At 42.0% G+C, this 17603-nt stretch overlaps 2 protein-coding genes across 2 annotated transcripts; both read left to right on the forward strand.

Annotated features, from left to right (window-relative positions):
• Positions 1-4394: 4394 nt before the first annotated feature.
• Positions 4395-7921, forward strand: LOC310941817 (extracellular calcium-sensing receptor-like; the record flags this gene model as incomplete). Its single annotated transcript, XM_083907065.1, has 6 exons — positions 4395-4513; positions 4637-4922; positions 5261-6085; positions 6205-6426; positions 6523-6646; positions 7002-7921. 6 exons carry the CDS (start codon positions 4395-4397, stop codon positions 7919-7921), a joined length of 2496 nt encoding a protein of 831 aa, XP_083763191.1.
• A 6023-nt stretch (positions 7922-13944) lies between these two features.
• Positions 13945-17518, forward strand: LOC310941818 (extracellular calcium-sensing receptor-like; the record flags this gene model as incomplete). The annotated part of the gene is made up of 6 exons (XM_083907066.1): positions 13945-14063; positions 14187-14472; positions 14722-15546; positions 15666-15887; positions 16023-16146; positions 16590-17518. 6 exons carry the CDS (start codon positions 13945-13947, stop codon positions 17516-17518), a joined length of 2505 nt encoding a protein of 834 aa, XP_083763192.1.
• Positions 17519-17603: the final 85 nt, after the last annotated feature.

Consider the following 17603-nt stretch of genomic DNA (forward strand, 5'->3'; position numbering starts at 1 on the left):
TTCCACTCAATATCAGCAGATTCTGGAGAACAATGTCCAGGAATCAGTGACAAAGCTGAAGTTGTGCCGGTGCTGGATTTTTCAACAAGACAGCGACCCTAAACACTGCTCAAAATCTACTTAGGCATTCATGCAGAGGAACCAACACAAAATTCTGGAATGGCCATCTCAGTCCCCAGACCTGAATATTATTGAAAATTTGTTATGTGATTTAAAGCTGTCCATGCTCGGAAACCATCAAACCTGACTGAACTGGAGATGTTTTGTAAAGAAGAATGGTCCAGAATAACTTCCAATAGAATCCAGTCTAATTTTAAGCTATAGGAAGCGTTTAGAGTATGGGTCTCAAACTCAATTTGCCTGGGGCAATTTTTGGTCTTAAAGTCTTAAATCCAATAATTTTTTTAGGCCTTAAAATGTCAGAGAATGCTTAACAAAAGCCTACTGGGAAGCTGAATTGCTTGTATAACATGGGTAAGTGCAAGTTCAACAATTTGTGGCTCCAATTTTCCTTCATGTCTTTTGTACTTTTTTTGCCAGTATGTATTTGAAATATGTCTTAAATTGTATTCATTATGGTCTTAAAAAAGTCTTAAAAAGTCTTTAAGACGTTTTGACTTGTTGAAACCTGCAGATACCCTGATGCAGAAAATTTGGGGTAAAAATGGGGCATTCTGAGGGTTTTAGAAATACCATTATGGTGACTCATGAAGTAAGTGTAAGTGACTCAAAATGGGAAAAAACTAAATTAATTATTATGCCAATTCTCAGAATCATCACATTTACATAGCACAACCCCCTCCTGGTGTTACGTTTCCCTTTAAGGGGAAACGACTGAGAGTGAGAATGGAGGACATTAATGCAGACAAGACAAGGTAAGTATGTAAAATACGATTTTATTAGCCCTGAGGTACAGCGAGCTAGCATGAAACGTAAGTATAGTCAGAGGGAAGTATGTAATAGCTAATGGCTGGATCAGGGGAAGTCAGCGACTCCACGGTGGCACAAAGTTCATCTGTGGTTCCAGAGGGACAAACTCACTCAGGCTGGAAACAGCGTCCAGGATGCATGAGGGGGGCAGGATGGGTCCAGACTCCTGATCTGGAGGGTCGGGCGCGTAGAGGCAGGAAAGGGCGTCTGGTTTAACGTTTCGAGTGCCTGGACGGAAGGTAAGCGTGAACTTGAAGTGACCGAGGAAAAGGGCCCTTGTCTTGAGTTCAGTCTCTTTGCATCTTGCAGGTAAGCCAGGTTCTTGTGGTCTGTCCAGACAATGAAAGGTTGGGCGGTCCCCTCCAGCCAATGCCTCCACTCTTGGAGAGCCAAGACGACAGCCAGGAGCTCCTTATTGCCAACATCGTAGATCTTCTTGGCCAGGGAAAGGCAACGACTAAAGAAGGCGCAGGGATGGAGCTTCTGGTCGTCAAGGTTCCGCTGAGAGAGGACCGCCCCGACCCCAGTGTCCGACGCGTCGACCACCACGAAGAACTGGAGTTCCGGATCAGGGTGAGAGAGGATAGGTGCAGAGGTGAACATCTCTTTTAGCTGCAGGAAGGCAGCTTCGGACTCACTTGACCAGAGGAAAACCTGTTTAGGAGAGGTGAGTTTAGTGAGGGGTTCAGAAATGCGGCTGTAATTTTTGATAAATTACAGCCACATTTTTTGCAGCCGCAAAATTACATTGATATGTAATTTTTGCTTCTGGGTGGTGGGTGGTGGCCAGTCTTTCACAGCGGAAATTTTGCTGGGATCAGGGGAAAGACTGCCTTGCTCTACAATGAATCCCAGGAATGGGATGGACTTTTCTGCTTTCACAAATAATTTATTTTACAAGAGTCGTTGTAGCACCAGGCGGACATGCTGGACATGTTCCTCTTCTCTCAGAGAATATGAGGATGTCATCCAGATAGACAAAGAGGAACCTGTCCAGCATGTCGCGCAGAATGTCATTAGCCAAATGCTGGAAGACGGCAGGGGCGTTGGTGAGGCCAAAAGGCATAACTAAATACTCGAAATGACCCATAGGAGTATTAAAAGCCGTCTTCCACTCGTCTCCCTCCTTAATGCGGACGAGGTGGTAAGTGTTCCGCAGGTCCAGCTTGGAGAAGATGCGTGCCTTGCTAAAGGGGGCTAAAGGCAGCGTCCAGGAGGGGTAGTGCGTATCGGTTTTTAACGGTAATGTCATTGAGTCCTCTGTAGTCTATGCAGGGTTGGAGAGAACCGTCTTTCTTTTCCACGAAGAAAAAACCCGCACGGACTGGAAAAGAGGAGGGGCGGATGAGACCGGCAGCCAAGGACCGATTGATGTAATCCTCCATGCTTTGGCGTTCCGTTCTAGAGAGGTTATAAAGTCTTCTCGAAGGTAAAGTGGCTCCTGGGAGTAGATCAATGCCGCAGTCGTAGCGACGATGAGGCGGCAGGGAGAGCTCACAATCCTTTGAGAAGACTTCAGCCAGATCGTGGTAAACCTCAGGGACGCCGGTGAGGTTCGGAGGTTCAGGAGCGGAGCCAGACTTGCTTGATGGGATAGGGTGAGCGGACCTGAGACAGCGCGAATGGCAGTTCACGCTCCAGCTGGATAACTGACCTGTGGACCAGTTGAATGTTGGATTATGATGTGCCAGCCATGGAAGACCCAAGACAATTGCAGCTGAAGAGGCAGGTATCAGGAACAGTTGGATTTCCTCCTGATGATTGCCGACAGGATGATGGTGAGAGGTATGGTGTGGTGAGTGACTTCAGCCAGGAGGTTGCCGTTCAGATCAGAAATGGTCTTGGGGTGACGTAGGGGAACAGACGGGATCCCAGCCTGTTCAGCCAATCTTCTGTCCATGAAATTATCGTCTGCTCCAGAGTCGACGAGGCAGGAAAGGGAAATTGTCTCTTGCCCCCATCGGACTTGACCCACCAGAGTCACTCACGTTGGTGCAGGACAGGATACAGCTAGGCTTTTGGGCGGCTCGGGCAGGAAGCGATGAGGTGACCAGGTTGTCCACAGTAGATGCAGGAGCCCGACTTAATCCGGCGTTGTCTCTCAGTGGAAGAGAGTCGGGTACGGCCCAGCTGCATGGGTTCTGTGTCGTTCGTGAGATTGATGGGAGGAGGGAATGTCGGTGGGGAGCTAAGGGGAGAACGATGATAGTCGACAGAGCGCGGAGGTGGTGTCATATTTCTCTCAGTCTACAGTCGAGTCGGATAGCGAGTTCAATCAGGGAATAAAGGTTAGGAGAAGCGTCACTAGGAGAAGCGTCACTTTTCTTCACATCTTCACGTCTCTCGATAAATTCAGTTCAAGCTTTCATACGTGTTAGCTGTTTATGGCTCGTAGCAGCGGACAGCAGTCATTTGTATCCACGTTCGTTAGCTTGTTTGCTAACATTGTCGATGTTTGTATCGCTCAGGGTTTAACTGCAGGTTAAACTTCACGCAAATCAGACAATCGGACTGTTTTGTGTAAGAGAGTATTGTAAAATGCATTTAGCAACACATCTAAAGATCCAATTCTGCACTTTCCTTTACACTGAATTGATAAGTTGACTGCACTATCTTGTAATATGTCTGTTGTATGTATCTGGTAAAGGTTGTGAAAGGTCTTGGTCAGTTAATAAATACTTGACTTAATATGCTGCCCCTGTCTTTATGTGGTTGTTGGACACATCTTGTGTCCTGTTTAGCTATTTTACATCATGCATTAGATTAATGTAAATACTATTTGTTTATCAAGTTGCCATCTAGTGGAGACCAGGAGGACTGTTAATCACCTAACAACAAATTGATACTGTCTTGCTTTTTTCACCTATTGAATGGGTCACCTAAATCATTAACAGAAAAAATTGCCCCCCCTGAAATTTTCTTCAGGAGCCGCCACTGAAATATTGCACACTTTCTGTAAATTATATAAACTTTATTTCACTTCTCAAATATCACTGTTTTTGTCTTCTATATGATATATTTAACTGAAATTTCTTATCCAACAACCAATGATTTATAAAGGAAAATCTTGAAAATGTACAGGGGTGCCCGAATTTTTGCATACCACTATATATAGACAAAATTCGATTCTCTCACTAGCTCTGAAGTGACATTTTAAAGTGCTTTAAATCCATTACTTGTGTTGGCAGCATGAGACGTGCGATTGGGAACGTGTCTATATACATCCTGTTTTCCTGCTGTACTTGTCTTACCAATCTAAAATTGCTCATTTATTCTGTGGGGAATAAAACAACTTTGTATGAAGAGAGTATGCTCCCTGCTTTCAGCACAGCTATTATAAAAGCTGGATCCAACACTCCTTAAAAAAAGGATACAGAGCAAATATGCAGAGATCCGTATTCTTGTCTTTACTGATCCTCTACCTGAACGCAGTGTCTGGCTGTGAACGGTTTGGTAGGTTTGATATGCCAAGTTTGTTCAAGAAGGGAGAAATTATGATTGGAGGAATTTTCCCTGTTTTCAACAAAGAGATTGGCAGCACTTATACATTTGAAAGTGAGCCACCAGGGGCAATGTGTGCACGGTAAGTATTACTTCTGTTTTGCATTTTTGTTCCTCTGCTATTGAAAACTCATCAATGTATTAAAATGGAAAAAAAAACAGCAGTTTAATTTGAAACATATTTCAATCCCCAAAACCTTTTTAGTTTCGACCTTCGAGCTTTTCGATGGACCCAAGTGATGATATTTGCAATAGAAGAAATCAACAAAGACCACACACTCCTGCCAAACATAACTCTTGGCTACAGGATCCTGAACTCATGTTCATCTCCCACAAATACTTTACGTGCAGCACTGACACTGGCAAGTGGGCAAGAGGAGAACAATTCAACATCCTTGTGTGCTCCAGCAATATCTGCCCTCATAGCAGAGGCAGGATCATCTCAGTCCTTAGCTGTGGCTGGAATTCTTGGACCATTTCAAGTTGCAGTTGTAAGACATTTGCTTTTTTAAGCGATCTGTGATATTTGATGCTTTTGTAGGTTGACTTGTATTTATTTTCCAAACTTATTTAAATGTAGTGTTAGTTTTCTGTTAGTAGAGGAAGAGAAAGACTGTATATGATGTTTACAACATGTTCCATATGTCATACAGAGACATCCTATAAATATACACAAATAACTTTTTCTTGCCAGTTGATTTATAAAAAATACTGTTGGGAGAATTAGAGGAAGGGAGAGGAGAAAGTACAGATAGATAGTTATTAATTAATATAACATTAACTTTCATCTGCAAAGTTAGGATGATATTATTTTGTTGATATTTTTTAGGTAAGTTACTTCTCAACATGTGCCTGCCTGAGTAACCGAGTTAAATACCCTACATTTTTTCGAACAATCCCCAGCGACTACTTTCAGGCAAAAGCTCTGGCAGCGCTGGTCAAACGTTTTGGCTGGCAGTGGATTGGCACTTTACAGTCTGACAGTGACTATGGCCGGAATGGGATCCTGGCTTTCACAGAAGAGGTTAAGAAGCTTGGGATTTGTATTGCATTTGTTGGAACAGTTCACCGTACATACACTTTAGACAAAATCCTGAATGTTGTGGAAATGATCAAGCAGTCAACAGTCAAAGTCATTCTGGCTTTTGTTCCTGAGGGTGACATTTATCCCCTGATGAAGGAGGTAGTGAAACAGAACATTACCGGAATACAATGGATTGGTAGTGAGGCATGGATAACAGCAACACAGCCCTCCACACCTGAAATCTATCAAGCTTTTGGTGGAGCTCTTGGGTTTGTGATGCAGAAGATGGCTATACCAACTCTAAAACCATTTCTTACAAGCATCAACCCCAATACAGATCCAAGTGCAGCCTTTGTCAGGACGTTCTGGGAGATTATGGTGGGATGCAAACCTGTTTTACGCAGTGAAAACACGGGTACTGATGTGACAAATGACATGTGCACAGGCAATGAGACATTATTGTATTCCCAGGATGCATTCTTTGATGTCACACAGCTCAGAGTATCATATAATGTGTACAAGGCAGTTTATGCCATTGCACATGCCTTACATCAACTGGTATTCTGCCAACCAGCTGGAGGAGAAGCAGCGAGGCAATGTTTGAATATATCAGAAATTCAATCCAAGCAGGTGAGAAATGCAAACAGTAAAATCCATGAACATTCCACTGTTGGCATATAGACAAGAAATGCATACATTTATACTAAATGACCACTATGAAATGTCTAAAAGTGTGTTAATCTTCTCAGGTCACTGCTCAGCTACAAAGGGTACGTTTCCAAAATAAATTTGGTGATACTGTGTTCTTTGATGAGAACGGCAACCCTCCTGCTTCTTATGACATTATTAACTGGCAGCTGAGAGATGGCCAGGTCCAACATGTGACACTGGGTCATTTTGCTTCTTCTGGTAATGGTGATTATAAGCTAAGCATTCGGGAGGAAGAGATTGTGTGGAGAACAGGAAAGCTGGTAAGAATGATATTTTTTATGCAAAAGCTTGTATTTGTGTCACATGCTGAATAAAACATTTGATTATACCTTATTTGTCTGCACTGTTTCCCTCAGGTTCCCTCATCAGTATGCTCTATTGTTTGTCCAGTAGGAACCAGGAAAGCTCAAATTAAAGGAAAGCCCCTTTGCTGCTTTGACTGCATTCCTTGTGCAGATGGAACTATTGCCAACTCAACGGGTAAAGGGGAAAATGAACAGATCTACACAAATTACATATTTTTAGTGTTTGCTTATATTTTACATTTAAAATAAAAGCTTTGATGTGCATGCTTCAAAATAATAATCTTTTACATCTTTTGCATACACAAATGTATTCTTTTTAATGAGGTCAGGGCCAGACATGGGCCAGAGAAGAAGGTCATTCTGGTCTTTCTTGACTAAAAAAGTTTTTACTCTTTATCATCCTGATGATGCTCCAGACATAAAGAGCTTTAGAGAAAATCCCTTTTTTTTTTTTTTTTTTAAATGTAGTTTGTAAAAAACACATCTACCTTCTTCCATGCATATGAACATTCCCTCACTTATTTTTTCAGGTGCAGCAGACTGCACACCATGTCCACAAGAGTACTGGTCCAGTGACAGAAAAGATGAGTGCATTCCCAAATCAGTTGAATACCTGACATATCACGAGCCCATGGGGATAGCTATCACAGCTGTGTCCCTGCTGGGAGCCTTCTTGTCCCTGGCCACAGTGATGGTTTTTATCCAGTACAGAAAAACCCCAGTGATAAAGGCCAGCAACTCTGAGCTCAGCTGTTTCCTGTTGTTTTCTCTTTTCCTGTGTTTTCTCTGCCCACTCACTTTCATTGGCAGACCTACAGTGTGGACATGCATCCTTCGCCACACAGCTTTTGGTGTGACATTTGCACTCTGTATTTCCTGTGTCTTGGGAAAAACTATTGTTGTTGTTACAGCTTTCAAAGCCACAATTCCGGGCAACAAAGTTGCAGGAAGGTTTGGTCCTACACAGCAAAGAATCATTGTTGGCTCCTGCACTTTAATTCAGATTGTAATATGTATCTTGTGGCTTACGTTAAACCCTCCTTTCCCAGACATGGATTTCAAATACAGCAATAGGAAGATTGTGTTAGAATGTAACACAGGGTCTGATGCTGCTTTCTATGCAGTGTTGTGTTATATAGGAATCCTCGCAATCATTTGTCTGGCCCTGGCATTTTTAGGAAGAAAGTTGCCAGATAACTTTAATGAAGCCAAATTCATCACATTCAGCATGTTGATATTCTGTGCTGTGTGGATCACCTTCATTCCAGCATACGTCAGCTCTCCTGGGAAGTTTACTGCAGCTGTGGAAACGTTTGCAATTTTGTCTTCTGCATTTGGCCTGTTAATTTGTATATTTGCCCCTAAATGCTACATAATATTGATTAAACCAGAGAAAAACACAAAGAAAAATGTCATGACAAAGAAAATACAACAAAATGTGACTTCTTAGATTGAGGTGCAAGTTAGACGGAGTATATGTCAAACCATAGTCAAGGAAAGCCATTAGTGTAATGACATTGTCATGTGATACAATCAGTTTTACTCCTTGATGAAGGTTTGAGAGTGAAACACATCAGTGTTCATAGATTCTCATTCATCCAGGTCATTTTTATCAAAACACATCGAGTCAGTAGCAACTAGACATGAAGTTTTCATGGATGTTTTTAAAAGGGTTCAATGTGACCATGCCATTACTTTCTAATCTTTCAAGAGATAATGCCTTTGAGCATGCCATTATGAACTGTAAATTGTATGCGTACAGCTAGATTTATTTCATAATGTCACGCACTACAGTTTCTGGATCTATACAAGTTTATGACTGCTCTGTACAAAATTACACTGTCAAATAAAAGTTGGAGGCAAAAACTGTCATATGAAATAACGTTTACATTTTTAATTTAAATTACCATGTCTTCTTAACACTGTTATTATGTAATTTACCTGAGACTTTTATCCAAATCAACTTACATTGATTAATATACACATCTGTGAAAGGCAAGTAGCATTAAGGGCCTTGCCAAAGGGCTCACATTGGGTATTCGCTGACCTGCCCTGACTGAGATTTGAACCCCAGCCCTCCACACCAAGGTCTGTGGACTATACCACTGGGATGCTTGAAACAATGAATGCAGAGTCAGCAACAGTGACTTTATTGAAGAAACTGAACAGGTACTATTGGCTGTAACCAAAGCAAACAAAACAATAACAACAACGAATCATTAGCTCTCCTCAGAACTTCTGCTCTCACTCCTACAACATACACACAGGCCTCTGCACCTCATACTCGCTCATCCAACCACATACCTGACTTACCCCACACACATTCACTGACACGCAGACCATTACAGAACAGGTACACTTTATAAACAGAAGATTACTGCAGGTAGCTACATTGCCCCTCTTTACAAAGTCCCTCCATCACATAAAAAGTCCCTGAGGTGGCCGGGGGGCCTTCTCCATCTCGGAGGCCAACTTTGGGTGATCAGAGGTGGCTGCGCCTGCAGTCTTGGAACATCTTGTTGATGAGCAGCGGATGAGTTAGGGGGAATGGGCAAATTTGAAGGGTTGGTAGGGTAAACCTTCATTGGCCCTATGGGCATGAGTGTCACATTTGTCTTTAAAGATTTCATGAAACCAGAGCGCTGATGTGAACGTGCATCTCCTCTGTATGGCGCCTACCTGTTGCTGTGGAGGGCCACCTGTCTGCCCCTAGGTGGCAGCTGGACCCTATATACCATCTCACTCAACTTCTCCAACACCTCACAAGGACCCACCCAATGGCAGTCCAACTTAGGGCACCAGCCCTTCTTACTTCTTGGACTACAACAGCCTTGAAGTCCTTCCCTCTGGCACTCATGTCATAATTGTGGCCAGCTATGGCAAAACCGGTCACAAGTATACCGAGGGATATTTTGAGTTATTTACAGATTCTGAAAGTGTGATTTCTAAGCTTTCCAACAATGTCCAACACATGAAAATCGGATAATATTTGATGAAGATATGGCCATTTGAATGTAGGCACTCCTCAAACTGCTTTAGGTAGAATTTTAGCCTCAAAGATTTACACCTTCTGAGAGCCAAGAGACAGAATCATCACATTTACATAAAACAACCCCCTCCTGGTCTAAGCTGTCAGTGAAACCACACCTCTCTGAGAACAGATACTGTTGTTATGAACTACACTTCTACACAGAACAATACATATACAGTACATTAAAAACTGGACATAATTATGTCCAAGAAATGTAACGTTACGTATATAAAAACTCACCCATAAAAATATAGCGCGGTGCTGGCGTCACGTCATCATCGCAGACAACTACTGTGTCTGTCCGGCTCTCTTTCAGCCGCTGAATAATCCATCTGTTTGTTGTTTTTGTGACGATGAAGTCTGCTAACACGTTAGCATAAAGATCGCTAGCTTAAAATGCTCCACACACCAGCAGTCTCTGTGCTTTCTCTGTCCTTGTGAAGAAATTCAGCCACAGACAATAATTATCCTGTTCTCCTTGCCTTCCTTTGTCAAACAAAGCTTTGATGATGACTGCTTTGATGACAATCACGCTTTAATTTCGCACTGCACTGCACACACATGTAACTGCTGGAACTTCCAGACACTCTATCTCTCCCCCTCCCCTCCCTCTCTCTCTCTCTGTACGTGCATATTAATTAGCCATGTGTATTCTCCGTGATCGTCAGCTGATTGGCTGAATGAACAACAAAAGCTCTGGAATGTGAGATCGCCACACCCAAACTAGGAGTTATTCACAGCGATAAAACAACCTTAATTCAAACACAAAGTTTATGGTAATCAATACTGTGATTTGAAGCATGTAGTGGCTTCTTCAAAACTTCAACTTGTGTAATTTTGAAAAAAACGGAAATCCCTAATTTTGAAAAAAATACATTTTTCCTGTTTTTTCTCGTTTTGAATTCATTAATAAATGAACACGATTTTAACTTACTCTGTTTAACGGAAACATGGCTTCAAGTTAAGGATTACACATCTATAAATGAAGCAAGCCCCCCCACCCGCACTATTGACTGGCTTCTATACTGGTCCTGCTGGATCTCAGTGCAGCATTTGACACTATAGACCAAGAGATCCTGCTACACAGACTAGAACAAGATGTCGGGATTAAAGGATCGGGCACTTGTCAAGTCCTATTTATTGGCCAGATTTTAATTTGTTAATATAGACGAGGAATCCTCCATACTCACTAAAGCTAATTACGGAGTTCCTCAGGGTTCCATGCTCGGTCTAATTCTTTTTACCCTGTACATGCTGCCACTAAGCAACATTATCGGGAAACACAACATAAATTTCCGTTTTTATGCACCTAGCTATATACGTATCAGTATGGACTGATGACCCAAACCCCTCAATTAAACTCCAACAGCTGTGGCCTAGTTGTTAGGGCTTCGAGCTTGCGACAGCAAGGTAGCCGGTTCGATCCCCGACCAGTCCGCGGCTGAAGTGCCCCTGAGCAAGGCACCTAACCCCCTCACTGCTCCCCGAGCGCCGCTGAATGCAGGCAGCTCACTGCTCCGGGTTAGTTTGTACTTCACCTCACTGTGTACTGTGTGCTGTGTGTGTTCACTAATTCACGGTTGCAGTAATTGGAATTTACTAATTACTAATAAGGGAATCTTAATAATAATAAACATTATAGATGAACCAGAACTCTCTAATGCTTAACACAGAAAAAAACTGCGGTCATAATGTTATGTATAAACCCACTCAAGTCCCCTGCAGTAAAGTAAGGAACCTGGGTATACAAAATGGCAAAATCCCAAGCCTGAGAACCTGGGAAGCTCCGGGGGAAGTCAGAAGCCGCTCTCTCATCTCCTTTTTTGTAGACGCCCATCAATTCAGAAAGCTGTGGCGGTGAGAGCATCCAGCCCTGTAGTCTGCAAATCCGTTCCAATTACTCTCTGCTGCGAGTGTCCGAAAAGTAATCGAGTAATCAATTACTCTCTGCTTGCCTTGGGTCAGGTTGAAAAGTCCTTGTGCAGCCTCTTGACCGGGAGTGGTGTGGTTGAACACCTTTCTTAGCACCTCAGAGAACGCCAACACTGAAGAACCTAGCATCGACTGCCTTTCCCACTCCGCCTTGCCCCAATCCCAAGCCCGTCCAGTGAGCTGAGTAATCATGAATGCTACTCGGGATCTCTCAGTCGGGTCAGTGAGAGGCTGAAGCTTGAATGTCAATGAACACAAAGTCAAGAAAGATCGGCAGGTACCTGGGGCTCCGGAGAATCGTTCCTGAGCACTGAGGCGAAGTTCGAAACCAGCACCGGAGGAAAATGGTGGGTGGGCTGGTGACGGAACCACCGGTGGTTGCTGGACCTGAAAGAGCTGTTGGAGCTTCCCACTCAGAGCCTCCAGCTGCCAACTGTGATGCTCCGATGATTGCTGGAGTGCTACAGCCATGGCGGAGAGTTTTCGCTCCTGATGTTGGATAGCAGCAGCTTGCGCTGCAGCTTCTCCGTGTCTGCTGGGTTAATTTTTGGCCAGATTGTACTGTCAGGCTTATACAAAATGGCAGGGGTGAACCCAATAGCACGACAGATCAGATGGAGACAGAGCAGTTCAGGTATAGTAGGTGGAGTTTATTCAACAAAGTTCAAACCAGGAAGTAAGTCCGCGTGGCAAACAAATCAGGCAAGGAGAAGACAGGCAGGGATCAAAACCAGGAAATCAGTCCACGAGGCAAACAAATCCGACAAGGGACAGGCAAACGGGAAGGTCAGAGAGACTATAACGCTGGACTACTAGGGTTTGAAGCTAGACAATCTGGCAGAGGACAAGGGAAAATGGGCTGGTATATAAAGGGAGCAGAGTGATTAGCAGATGGGAGACAGGTGTGTGACAGGGGCGGAGCTGATCAGGTGACTGGGAGTGGCAGGTGGAATGACTGACAGGTTCTGGAATGACATGAGAATTAGTAACCAGTATGAGACGGACAATGAAAACGCCTTTATAACTTCTTGGCTGGATTACTGTATCTCCTTAATGTCAGCATGTCCTAATAAATCCCAGAGAAGCCTTCAACTGGTCCAGAATGCAGCAGCACGCATACTGACTGAAACCAGAAGATAAATAATCAAGCCCCTTCTTATATTTGCGATTTAATCACTTTATATCAACCTAATAGACTGCTTCGCTCCCTGAACTCTGGTCTACTAGTTATTCCTAAAATTGATCAAAGTAGGTGGTAGAACATTTAGCCACCAGGCTCCTCTCCTGTGGAACCAACTCCCACTTTCAGTCAGAGAGTCTGACTCTGTCTCTGCCTTTAAGGTGAGACTGAAAACCTACCTTTTTAACATAGCCTAAAGTCGAAGCTAGATCAGGTATGTCCTGATTACAATAGTCTAACTTATGCTCCCATAGGCCTAGACTGCTGGGGGAATTTCCCATCATGCACTTAGAATGAGCACACAGACTTTGCACTAGCTGCACTTTCTCTACCCCGTCCTCGATTTCTCAACCCTCACCACTTACACGATGTAGCCCATAAATCCACATGTAGCACACCTCTAAGTGATTTTTAATCTCTTACAGTTCTGCTGACACCAGTGAACGGGATGAGGTCAGGACAGGAAAGAGGAATCAACAAACCTAGTGATCCAGATGGATCCTGGCATTTAAAGACTTTTTACTTCCTATTCTTTGTCATTGTGTATTGTATGTTTTGGGTATCTACTGCGCGTCTGTCCGTCCAGGGAGTGGATCCCTCACCTGTGGTTCTCCCTAAGGTTCCTACCATTTTTCCCTGGTAGTTTTTCCTTACCCTGGTCGAAGGTCTGACAGAGGATGTTACCAACCCTGTGAAGTCTCATGAGACGAACTATGTTTTGTAAACCGTGGGCTATACAAATACAATTTGATTGATTGATTGAGTTGAAGGCAATATTTCACCAAACAATTTTCTTATGATTGATGATTCATTTTAATATCAATAATTGGAAAAAAATATATATTAAAGCATAATTATTACAATAATAGGTGCTGCTGTCAAACCTGCTACTACGGTTATTAATAATAATTAAAAAATATTAAGTGTCATTGTCTTTAAAATATTTCCACAGACAGAACTCAATAGTGTCACAGATTTGCTTCTGGTGTCTCTTTTGGAACCAACTGTTTTATCTCATAACTTTTTAGATTCTTCAGTTGTTTCTCCAAAATGTAATTCTCATGTATATTATGTGTATATAAAAGTACAAACATCCTCTTTTCCTTATGTAACACTCTTACCAATCTAAGATTGCTAATTTATTCTGTGGGGAATAAAACAACCTTGTATGAAGAGAGTATGCTCCATGCTTTCAGCACAGCTATTATAAAAGCTGGATCCATAACTCCTTAAAAAATACAGAGCAAATATGCAGAAAAAGGTTGTCTTGTCTTTACTCATCTTCTACCTGAATGCAGTGTCTGGCTGTGAACAGTTTGGTAGGTTTGATATGCCAAGTTTGTTCAAGCAGGGAGAAATTATGATTGGAGGAATTTTCCCCGTTTTCAACAAAGAGATTGGCAGCACTTATACATTTGAAATTGAACCACCAGGGGTAAAGTGTGAAGGGTAAGTTTTACTTTTCTGTATTGAATTGTCATTTATCCACTTTTGAAAATGCATCATTGTATTAACATGGACAGCACTAGCCGTTTAATTTTAAACACATTTCAATCCCCAAAACCTTTTTAGTTTTGACCTTCGAGCTTTTCGATGGACCCAAGTGATGATATTTGCAATAGAAGAAATCAACAAAGACCACACACTCCTGCCAAACATAACTCTTGGCTACAGGATCCTGAACTCATGTGCGTCTCCCACAAATACTTTACGTGCAGCACTGACACTGGCAAGTGGGCAAGAGGAGAACAATTCAACATCCTTGTGTGCACCAGCGATATCTGCCCTCATAGCAGAGTCAGGATCATCTCAGTCCTTAGCTGTGGCTGAAATTCTTGGACCATTTCAAGTTCCAGTTGTAAGACATCAGTTTTTACAGCGATCTGTGATAGTTGATGCTTTTGTAGTTTGACTTGTATTATTTGTTTTCCAAAAATATTTAAATATATTGTTAGTTATCTGTTTGTAGAGGAAGAGAAATACTTTATATGATGTGTACAATATGTTCTATATGTGATACAAAGACATACTACAACTAATACATAATTATTTCTTGCCAGCTGATTGTACAAATTACTGTTGATATTATTTTGTTGATATTTTTTAGGTAAGTTACTTCTCAACATGTGCCTGCCTGAGTAACCGAGTTAAATACCCTACATTTTTTCGAACAATCCCCAGCGACTACTTCCAGGCCAAAGCTCTGGCAGCGCTGGTCAAACGTTTTGGCTGGCAGTGGATTGGCACTTTACAGTCTGACAATGATTATGGCCGAAATGGGATCCTGGCTTTCACAGAAGAGGTTAAGAAGCTTGGGATTTGTATTGCATTTGTTGGAACAGTTCTTCGTACATACACTGTAGACAAAATCCTGAATGTTGTGGAAATGATCAAGCAGTCAACAGTCAAAGTCATTCTGGCTTTTGTTCCTGAGGGTGACATTTATCCCCTGATGAAAGAGGTGGTGAAACAGAACATTACTGGAATTCAGTGGATTGCGAGTGAGGCATGGATAACAGCAACAAGGCCCTCCACACCTGAAATCTATCGAGCTTTTGGTGGAGCTCTTGGGTTTGTGATGCAGAAGATGGCTATACCAACTCTAAAACCATTTCTTACAAGCATCAACCCCAATACAGATCCAAGTGCAGCCTTTGTCAGGACGTTCTGGGAGATTATGGTGGGATGCAAACCTGTTTTACGCAGTGAAAACACAGGCACTGATGTGACAAATGACATGTGCACAGGCAATGAGACATTATTGTTTTCCCAGGATGCATTCTTTAATGTCACACAGCTCAGAGTATCATATAATGTGTACAAGGCAGTCTATGCCATTGCACATGCCCTACATCAACTGTTATTCTGCCAACCACCTGGAGGAGAAGTAGCGAGGCAATGTTTGAATATATCAGAAATTCAATCCAAGCAGGTGAGAAATGCAAACAGTAAAATCCATGAACATTCCACTGTTGGCATATAGACCAGAAATGCATACATTTATACTAAATGACCACTATGAAATGTCTAAAAGTGTGTTAATCTTCTCAGGTCACTGCTCAGCTACAAAGGGTACGTTTTCAAAATAAATTTGGTGATACTGTGTTCTTTGATGAGAACGGCAACCCTCCTGCTTCTTATGACATTATTAACTGGCAGCTGAGAGATGGCCAAGTCCAACATGTGACACTGGGTCATTTTGCTTCTTCTGCTAATGGTGATTATAAGCTAAGCATTCGGGAGGAAGAGATTGTGTGGAGAACAGGAAAGCTGGTAAGTATGATATTTTTTATTGATTTATTATTATTATTATTATTATTATAATCATTATTATTATATTTATTTTTTGTGTCACATGCTGAATAAAACATTTGATTATACTGTATATGTCTGCACTGTTTCCCTCAGGTTCCCTCGTCAGTATGCTCTATTGTTTGTCCAGTAGGAACCAGGAAAGCTCAAATTAAAGGAAAGCCCCTTTGCTGCTTTGACTGCATTCCTTGTGCAGATGGAACTATTGCCAACTCAACGGGTAAAGGGGAAAATGAACAGATCTACACAAATTATATATTTTTAGTGTTTGCTTATATTTTACATTTAAAATAAAAGTATTGATGTGCATGCATCACATGAATAGACTTTGTATTGCTTCAAAGGAATAATCTTTTACATCTTTTGCATACAGAAATGCATTCTTTTTAATGAGGTCAGGTGACACACAAGCACAAACAGGAGCTGAAACTTTCTCAACTTTCTTCTAGTGAATCTAGTGAACACTTGCAAAGTGTATTTTCATACATTGGCCAAAGAAGAAGGTCATTCTGGTCTTTCTTGACTCAACAAAAGTTTTCACTCTTTATCATCCTGATGATGCTCCAGACAAAAACGAGCTTTAGAGAAAATCCCTTTTTTTTAATGTAGTACAAGCATGTTCATCTTCCATGCATATGAACATTCCCTCACTTATTTTTTCAGGTGCAGCAGACTGCACACCATGTCCACAAGAGTACTGGTCCAGTGACAGAAAAGATGAGTGCATTCCCAAATCAGTTGAATACCTGACATATCACGAGCCCATGGGGATAGCTATCACTGCTGTGTCCCTGCTGGGAGCCTTCTTGTCCCTGGCCACAGTGATGGTTTTTATCCAGTACAGAAAAACCCCAGTGATAAAGGCCAGCAACTCTGAGCTCAGCTGTTTCCTGTTGTTTTCTCTTTTCCTGTGTTTTCTCTGTCCACTCACTTTCATTGGCAGACCTACAGTGTGGACATGCATCCTTCGCCACACAGCTTTTGGTGTGACATTTGCACTCTGTATTTCCTGTGTCTTGGGAAAAACTATTGTTGTTGTTACAGCTTTCAAAGCCACAATTCCAGGCAACAAAGTTGCAGCAAGGTTTGGCCCTACACAGCAAAGAATCATTGTTGGCTCCTGCACTTTAATTCAGATTGTAATATGTATCTTGTGGCTTAAGTTAAACCCTCCTTTCCCAGACATGGATTTCAAATACAGCAATAGGAAGATTGTGTTAGAATGTAACACAGGGTCTGATGCTGCTTTCTATGCAGTGTTGGGTTATATAGGAATCCTTGCAATCATTTGTCTGGCCCTGGCATTTTTAGCAAGAAAGTTGCCAGATAACTTTAATGAAGCCAAATTCATCACATTCAGCATGTTGATATTCTGTGCTGTCTGGATCACCTTCATTCCAGCATACGTCAGCTCTCCTGGGAAGTTTACAGCAGCTGTGGAAACGTTTGCAATTTTGTCTTCTGCATTTGGCCTGTTAATTTGTATATTTGCCCCTAAATGCTACATAATATTGATCAAACCAGAGAAAAACACCAAGAAAAATGTCATGACAAAGAAAATACTACAACAAAATGTGACTTCTTTGTTTTAAAAACATGATGATACTGTTAAACTGTTATACTGTTGCTGGGGAGGACCTTCCATGAGTCACATCATGTTGGTTTGAGGTGCAGTTT

Source organism: Microchirus variegatus, assembly GCF_963457635.1.
Source record: "Microchirus variegatus genome assembly, chromosome: 20".
Taxonomy (NCBI): Eukaryota; Metazoa; Chordata; class Actinopteri; order Pleuronectiformes; family Soleidae; genus Microchirus; species Microchirus variegatus.